Below are 9,262 nucleotides of genomic sequence, written 5' to 3'. Positions count from 1 at the left end.
CAAACGATACCAAGATGGTCTCGGTCAACACCAATAGTTCCCAGATGGACCGACTTGAGTTAAAACCCTCGTTTTGTTGCGTTCAGTGTTTTCCATTTGTCTTAGCATGAATTATATTCCCTCCGTTTCAAAATATAAGATGTTTTAGAAAAGATTTTTGTTTCATAATATAGGATGTTTTCAAGTTTCTATGCAACTTTAAGATTACTTTAGTATTTTATATTATGCAGTATTGTTTCTGATTGGTTGAACTTGTTAAAAGTAAATACTTTTTAATTTGCGTGCTTTAGTTAAAACATCCTATATTTTGAAATGGAGGGAGTATATTTGTAAACTTATCAATGTTGCTTTACATCTATTGAGGTTATAGTTGTAATTAGCCAACACAGGCTTCTCCTTTCTCTCCTATAAATACTTGTAGATCACTAACCTAATAAATCATTCAAACTACAAACCTGTAATATATTCGTCAAAGAAGGTTAAGGTTATTCTCCTCTATTCTGATCCAATTTCTGGTAATTCTCTCTCTCTCTCTAGCTCGATTTGATATGTTCGGCACATCCTTGCTTTTAAATATTGCATATATATATATATATATATATATATATATATATTTATTCATTTATGATGAAATCAAATTTTGAAGTTTTTTTACACCTACAACTATATATAGAAGTAAATTATTTTTTATTACTAATTTTAATTTTTTTGCTGTTCGGTTTTTCTAATTATTATCAAAATTTTATTTTTCTTCATGAATTTTTACAGGTAACTGTATTTTTTCTCTGTACTGAATATTTTATATGTGACTCATAAAATGATTTTTTATTGAAATTAAGAAATCAAAATTAGTATTTTAATCGAGAATGATGTACATATGAATATTAAATTAAATATATAAGTAGTTTTACAAATTTATTTTTCATCTAATCAAGGAAATTATATTTTGAAAACATTATATTATATCTACAAAATCCGTTCTTATTGTAATGCATGACTTACGTAGGTTGATTAATTATAATGCATTAAAACAAAAAAGTTTAAATTTTTGGTAAACGGAGAATGGTTGTTAACGTCTCTGATTTTGGAAGCTCGGTGTATGCAAAATCTGTGCTCTACCTTTTCTTGATATTATTTTTTCCTTTCAGTAATATCATCCATGGCATTATCCGAAGAAACGATGCCGAAATGCTCAGAAGACCTGAGTGCTTACGAATCCGCTTGGGAAGACCACCCAGAGCTCAAATCCTTATATTATTCGCTTGAGCAGCCAACCATCACAGTGATAAACTCCCTTACTGCTGGAGCCGAAACTGGATTTTTTTCCCAACACGCAGTACGCATGGAGGTCTCCAAGAACCTATTTGAAGTTACGCAAGATTTGAAAAATTTTACTTATCAAAGCGACAACTTAGCTCTAAAAAGTATGGGAAGAGCCTATTTTAAAAATATCCTGACCATTTTTGAGTTTTTCGATAATGTAATGGATCGCGTGGAGAAAGCAGAAATGGGCCAACTTTTCCTCCTAGAGGCCGTGGCTCAGTTTGACAAAGAGTCGGGAGAAAACGATTTTGGTGGAAAAAGGAAGAGGTATTTAAACACCTTGAAGGAGCTGAAGTACTTTAAAGCCATGGGAGATCCTTTTGATGGCCTAGTGCTCACGCCTCACTACGAGTTCCACCGGGTCCAGGATGTTCAGCTGCTCCTTTTGCAAGACTCGCTCCCCATCGTATCTGATTTAGTCCACCAGCTACAAAAAAGGATCTTGTCTCTTATGCAAAACGTGAATGAAGCTATTAAGGATGAGGAGGACATGAAAACTGCCCTCAACTCAATCAGGGAGAAAGTAACTACATTAACAGAGACAATCAAGGAGGTTGGTGATACTGTGGCTGATCGTAGCAAACTGATCCTTGAGGCGAGATTTAACTTTCTCAAACAGATCGACGATTTGTTCAACGCAAGGTTGAAGGCAAAGATCAACGGTTCTGGAAAATAGCATCGCGGTCAAACGTTATGAATGTTTGTTATTCAAGAGTCAACTTCCATATTTTCTATGTTTTAATAATTAGTATGAGGGGTTTACAGCCCATCGTACCTTTTTACTTTACTTTGTAACGTTGACCATCCGAGAGGATTGGTTAATATGTACCTCTATCCCCTATGTATTTTATAATTAATCCTTTGAAATAAAAGTTTGTTGTTTTGTTTTTACCTTCATCTTCACAAATTAAACGATCAAATCACTTTACTTTCCATATAAACCAAGTTTTAATTGCAGACTCCATCCTCATTTTCTTCTCGTTGTTTGATTGCGTAGATTAAGATATATACTTTCTCTATAATTACATTAACCTAGAGTCTCCTTCACCTCTCTTGTATATATTATATGGCTGTACAAATACTTTGTCATAAATGGAAAAACATGTTCTTTTTTTTTTTGGCTGCAATCTTCTCATATTTCTCTTCTTTCAACCTATTGACACAAGTCAAACACTTCTCGATGCTAACATAATCAGTGTCAGTAAACTCAACTTCCCCTACTACATCACATTGATTCTTCAAGTCCATGCTCTGCTTGACATGATCTTTGTTGGCCACCACCTCCATGAAACTTCGACTATGCCAGTCCAGACCACAAAACAAACAACAATGAATCCGGCCTACACCAAAAAGCGCCCACAAGACAAGCTCATATATATACAATGGTCTCTTGTATCCAACAAAAAATAACGTGGCCAAGATGCGGAAAGATATCGCTGCAACTTACGCCAAGCCAAGCAGGGTCACATTCAACAACTCCAATTTCAATTAATTCCCACTGAAACAATATTCTGAAGGTGATAACCATTATATTGAAGAGTATACATATATACGGTTTAACTACTTGTTTTTGATCAGCTTGCTCTTAGAACAAGCCGATCCATTTTTTTTTAAGATAATAACTAGGTAACAACCCGCACTATGTGCGGGATAAATCGATTTAGAGAAAATTATTATAAGCAAAATTATTATCCTAAAACTAATAGTATTTTTTTGTGTCAAATAATATTATTATGTAACTAAAGTTTTTTTAGCTGCGTTTCTTTCGTGTAAAACATAGGTTTCACCGGTAAAATCTTTAAATGTGTAAGAATTTTTATGGTAGAGAAAGTATTGATCAAATGTTATTATTTATTGCAACATGTCTTTTGTCTGGTATAAAAATCAAATTCATATCTTCTTATGTTTTATCGAGTAATCATACCAATCTTGCATGTTTCTTATGTAACCATAACAACACATATTAAATTATTCGGTAATTTAATTATTTAATTTAATTATATGTTAATAACAATCGGATTCTAAACTAAATTTTCTGAAGATAATCTCACGCATATTCCTATTCGGTTATCAATATTTCCATTTTTAGTCAATAATCACACTAAATGTTGAGATTAATTAGTTTACATACTTAGATATATATAAATAATCACACATCACAATATCCCCTAATTTGTAGTCATTCTTATATTTATTTATGAATATATATAATTACATTTATTGGGAATTAAGTTTCTTTTAATGAGTAGAAAATTCAGGGATAATCAATTATAATAACTATTGAAAGCTTATTATTTAAATTATTATGGTAATAATACTAACATAAAAAGAACATTTCATTTTATATGATTTTGTTAATAGTTATATGTTCTATATTTTTATTAACTTTATATTAATTGATATATTTTTATAGCCTTTTAAAATATTTTACTTATATTGATTTTAAGAAATCAATTTTTATATTGATTTCAAGAAATAAGTATAACTTTGACTTGTATATTTGTAAGTATATTTTAGTGAAATTTTGCGATAAAATAGTATATAATTATTTAATTTGTTTTAATATGTGATATTTAAATTTGTGTAAAAAATGATGACACATCTAATTATTATTCAATTAATTGTTTTATTTGAAAATATAATAGTATGTTAATGTAATTAAGTAGAAAATTTAAGGTTACTTTGCTAAAAGGTGCATAAAACTCCCTGGCGGCGACACATCATCATTTTCAATAGTGTGCTTCTCTATTAATATATAGAGGATACAAGAGATAATATATCTGTTTGTCTCATATCCACTAGCAACCTAACAACAACCAACAATAATCTGCTGAAATACTAAGGCCCGATTGGTATTAGTCTTTTAATTTTTTAAAATTTTTACAGTCACTTTAATTTTTTCCTTCTTTATTTCTCAAAATCAGGCTGTAAAACTTTATAAAGTGAAACAACCCTTCCCATTTTTTTTTTTAATATTAATTCACTAGTTGTCTCATACCCCCTATCAACCTAGCAACAATCAACATCAGCGGATAACCAAAGAAAACAATTCCATTAATCCAATGAAAATTCCAACAATAATAATCCAATAACAAATAATGCAATAATCCAAAACCAACAATGAAATAATAAAGTTCCAACATCCTACAATGTTCTATCAACTCAATAATAGCAACCTAACAATAGCTAGACCACAATCAATCAAGCCTCTAGTACATCCTCCTCCTCATCGCCTTTGATTCCACGATCACACTTTGCCTTTATCTGCACACCACAAACAACAATTGAGATGCGTAAGTATTATCATAAATACTTAGTGAGGCCGTCCTCTCATCTACTAGGTTATACACACAAGCATTTGAGACTCTCATGTTTAAGCAAAACAAACAAACAACACACAACAATACATCAAACCAGGAAAAATCAGTCTCGGATGAGACTAGTGTCGACTGATGCCTCATCGGTGTCGATCGATGCTAGAAAAACTGGTGTCATGCTATATAGTGTCGACCGATGCCTCACAAAATGGTGTCGACCGATGCTTCATGGTGTCGATCGATGCTTCATGGTGTCGACCGATGCCTCACGAAATAGTGTCGACCGATGCTCCAAAAACGCCAAGAACAGACCCAGAAACTCACAGAACCACTCTCCAAATCTTTCTCTCCTTTTTCTCTCTTTTCTCACATAATGGCGACAAACAAAACACTCTCAACCCTTAATTCGCCGCTTAACACTTATAAATGCGATTTAGGGATTCTAATTGAACCAAACCAAACCAAAAAGCAATTAAAACAAACCCGACCAAACCGAAATTCATGGTGTCGATCGATACACCAAGGGTGTCGATCGACACCCACACCAAAACTACAATATTTGGTTCGCGGATGTTACAATTCTCCCCCACCAATAAGGATTCGTCCTCGAATCCCGCAACACCGTCCATCCGTCAAGGAACTCCATGCCACCGTCAACACGGCCCGCACGTCCTCCGACCGGACTAAACACCGTCAGCCAAGGTTTCCCGTGCAACTGTCGCAACAGCCCGCACGCCTCCGACTGAACCATGAGGTCTCCCTCTAGCCAATATACTCGCATCATAAACACTATTTGCTCACAACTCAGTGCTTCCCCCGTCCGTGGTTGCAACCAACAAATCATGCCGGCTCACTATCAGGCCAACCGCCTTAAGCTATGGCATCTAGGAAGTCACTCACACACACTCCCCCCGCTCTTGGGTTGCAACCCTCGAGACATACCGGCTCACTGCCGAGCCGTGGCTCACAGCTACGGTATCCAGGGAGTCTCAAATATCCCGCTCTTGGGTCGTCATCCGAAGCCTCATACCACTCCCACTCTCTGGCCACAAATTCCATCGAGCTATCGGTATCACATGAGTTCGGCCCACACGGCCTTGAGCAAAAACAAATCTGATGCCATCGAGTATCTCCCGGCTAGATCTACCTCAACACTTCCCACAAAAATTCTCTTTATAGAAACTTTCTAAATCTGCAAACCTCCTTTTTGTGGAAACTTTCTATTTATGGAAAGTTCCAAAAATAGAAACCCGACCTATTTCTCTTTTTCCCCATGACGACAACAGTCAAACATAAAGAAAAATACTCATCTTATTAATCTCAAAAAAAATGTCATAATCGTTAAACCCTCAACAAAATATAAAAGGAAAAATAAGATACAACAATCCAATCCATCAACCCGCGTCCCGAGCACCACCTCATCTTGGTACTTAGTCGCACAACCAACCACCCCTAAGCGACCAAGTATCAAGAGAGATGGGCTGGAATACTCCGTACCCGCTCCAGCCATGGACTACAACTTGGACCCGGCTAGACAAGCTCAAGTCACGGCCTGCTTCTCAAACCACTTCTTAAACCTTGCCTTCATCCTCACCTCAGGCTCCCAAGTCTGCTCCTCTACTCCATCACAGTCTCACATGACTCTCATCAAAGGAATCTTCTTTTTCCGAAGTTCCTTGACTCTCCTCCCGAGTACCCTCAATGGTCTCGCCTCCAAAGTCATATTGGGCTGAAGTTCCTCAGGAATCTTACGCAACAACTGGTCACCCTCGTGAAGACACTTCCTCAGCATCGACACATGAAATACCTTGTGGAACGCACGCATAACCTCAGGCAACTCCAGCCGGTATGCCATTGGTCCCACCCGCTCAACCACTCTGAATGGACCCATGTACCTCGGACTCAACTTAGTCTCTGTAAGTGACCTGTTTGGACCCCGCAACATGGCCATCTTGAGGTACACTCTATCACCAACCTGAAACTCAAGATCCTTTCTCCTCTTATCAGCATAGCTCTTCTGCCGATCCTGAGCCTCCTTCATGTTCAACCTCAGAACCCGAATCTTCTACGAGGTCTCCTGAACAAAATCCGCACCATATATGCTCCTCTCCCCCACCTGAGTCCAACATAACGGTGTACGACACGGCCTCCCATACAAAGCCTCATAAGAAGCCATCCCAATACTCGCCTGGTAGCTGTTGTTGTAAGCAAACTCTACCAAGCTCAAATGATCTACCCAATGACCACCCCGGTCCAACACGCACATCCTCAGTAAATCCTCCAAAATCTAGATCGTCCTCTCTGACTGACAGTCCGTCTGAGGATGGTAGGCTGTACTCATATGCACCTTCGTGCCAATCTCTGCCTGAAACTCCTTCCAGAACACCGAGGTGAACTTGGAATCTCTATCAGACACAATACTAGCAGGCACACCATGCAATCTAATTATCTTCCTCACGTACTTCTTGGCCAAAACCGCTGCTCCATCAGTTTTCTTGATGGCCAGAAAATGCGCAGACTTAGTCAAACGGTCCACAATGACCCAAATCGCACCAAACATCCTCGACACAGACAAACCCACCACGAAGTCCATCGTGATCAAATCCCACTTCCACTCTGGAATGGGCAAACTCTGTATTAACCCACCAGGAACCTGATGCTCCGCCTTCACTAGTTNGGCAAGTATCACACTTTGCCACCCAGTCAGCTACGTCCTTCTTCATCCCGACCCAGTGATAATACCGCTTGAGGTCACGGTACATCTTGGTCGCCCCTGGATGAATAGAGAACTTGCTCGAATGAGCCTCTCTTAGTATCTCCTGCCTCAAATCCTCACCCTTGGGCACACAAACTCGACCATGCACAAGGATAGTACCATTAGCAAAAACCTGATACTCTGAACCCGCAGCCTTAGAGGCATTCACCAGCCCCTCATCACTCTCCTGAGCTAACCGCACTCTGCTCAACAAATCCGCTCGATCAGCTGTCTCCAAACCCAAAGGTTTCTGTGAGATAGCACACAAACTCAATGCACTAATCTCACCTACCAACGCCTCCATATCCTGCTCCTGAGCCGAAGCCGCCCGCTTCCGACTCAAGGTATCTGCAACTAGGTTAGCTTTACCAGGATGGTAAGCTATGTCCAGATCATAATCCGCTACTAACTCCATCCAACGCCTCTGCCTCAAATTCACCTCAGGCTGAGTAAAAATGTACTTCAAACTCATGTGATTTGTAAATACATGTACCTTCCCGCCATACAGATAAGACCTCCAAATCTTCAGAGCAAAAATCACTGCTGCCATCTCCAAATCATGAGTAGGATAATTAGCTTCATGCTTCCGCAATTGCCGTGAAGCATAGGCTATAACCTTCCCCTGCTGCATAAGCACACAACCCAACCCCACTTCAGAAGCATCTGTATACACAACGTAAGGCTCGTTCTGCTCAGGCAGTGCTAACACCAGCGTGATAGTCAACATCTGCTTGAGGCTTGCAAAACTCGCCTCACACTCCGGTGACCACACAAATGGAACCTCCTTCCCTGTAAGCTTAGTCATCGGCTGTGCCATACTCGCAAAACCCCGAACAAACCTCCTGTAGTAACCTGCTAACCCCAAAAAACTTTGAAACTCAGTGGCACTCTGCGGCCTCGGCCACTCCCTGATGGACTGAATCTTCTCTGGATCCATCGAAACTCCCTCAGCTGAAACAATGTGACCCAAGAACCCCATCTCATGCTGCCAGAAACTGCACTTACTCAGCTTAGCAAACAACTTCTACTTCTCCAGAACTGCTCTCAGATGTATTGCATGCTCCTCAGAACTCTTGGAAAATACCAGAATGTCGTCGATGAAAATGATGACTGACTCATCCAGAAAATCCTGAAACAAGCTGTTCATCAATCTCATAAACGCAGCTGGTGCGTTAGTCAACCCGAAAGGCATCACCACAAACACATAATGCCCATATCTCGTCCTAAAAGCCGTCTTCCTCACATCTGCATCATGTATTGGAATATGATGATAACCTGATGCTAAGCCGATCTTGGAGAACCAAGTAGCACCCCTCAACTGATCCAACAACTCATCAATTCTCGGGAGAGGGTACTTGTTCTTCACAGTAACTTGGTTCAAACCTCGATAGTCGATACACAACCAAAAACTCCCATCCTTCTTCTTAACAAACAGCACTGGTGCTCCCCACGGTGAACAACTAGGACGGATAAAACCCTTACTCAACAAATCCTCCAGCTGCTTCTTCAGCTCTGCCATCTCTGCTGGAGCCATCCTGTAAGGAGCCTTGGATAACGGCATTGTCCCCGGTTCCAGTTCAATAGTAAAAGGATCCGACCGAGATGGTGGTAATCCCTGCAATGACTGAAACACATCCTCAAAGTCCTCCACTACCGGAATACCGCTAACCATAGACTTCCCCACTGACTCTGGCATAGATATAGTAACCAGATAAGCCTCACGGTCCTTCTCGATCATCTTCCCAGACTGAATGGCCGAGATGACGAGACTCCCTGAAGTCGGTCTAATACCCTGAAAAACCAACTTCCCTCCTGGACACTCAAACTCCACTCTACCCCAATAGCAATCCAAATGCACCTTATGCCG

At 39.4% G+C, this 9,262-nt stretch overlaps 1 protein-coding gene across 1 annotated transcript; it reads left to right on the top strand.

Annotated features, from left to right (window-relative positions):
* On the top strand, positions 457–2,214 carry LOC104710645 (UPF0496 protein At3g28270-like). Its single transcript, XM_010427275.1, has 2 exons — positions 457–515; positions 1,149–2,214. The coding sequence occupies exon 2, from the start codon at positions 1,160–1,162 to the stop codon at positions 1,997–1,999; it is 840 nt and encodes a 279-aa protein (XP_010425577.1). The 5' UTR covers positions 457–515; positions 1,149–1,159; the 3' UTR covers positions 2,000–2,214.

This window comes from Camelina sativa, chromosome 9 (assembly GCF_000633955.1).
Source record: "Camelina sativa cultivar DH55 chromosome 9, Cs, whole genome shotgun sequence".
Taxonomy (NCBI): domain Eukaryota; kingdom Viridiplantae; phylum Streptophyta; class Magnoliopsida; order Brassicales; family Brassicaceae; genus Camelina; species Camelina sativa.
This window is presented reverse-complemented; position numbering and strand designations above follow the sequence as displayed.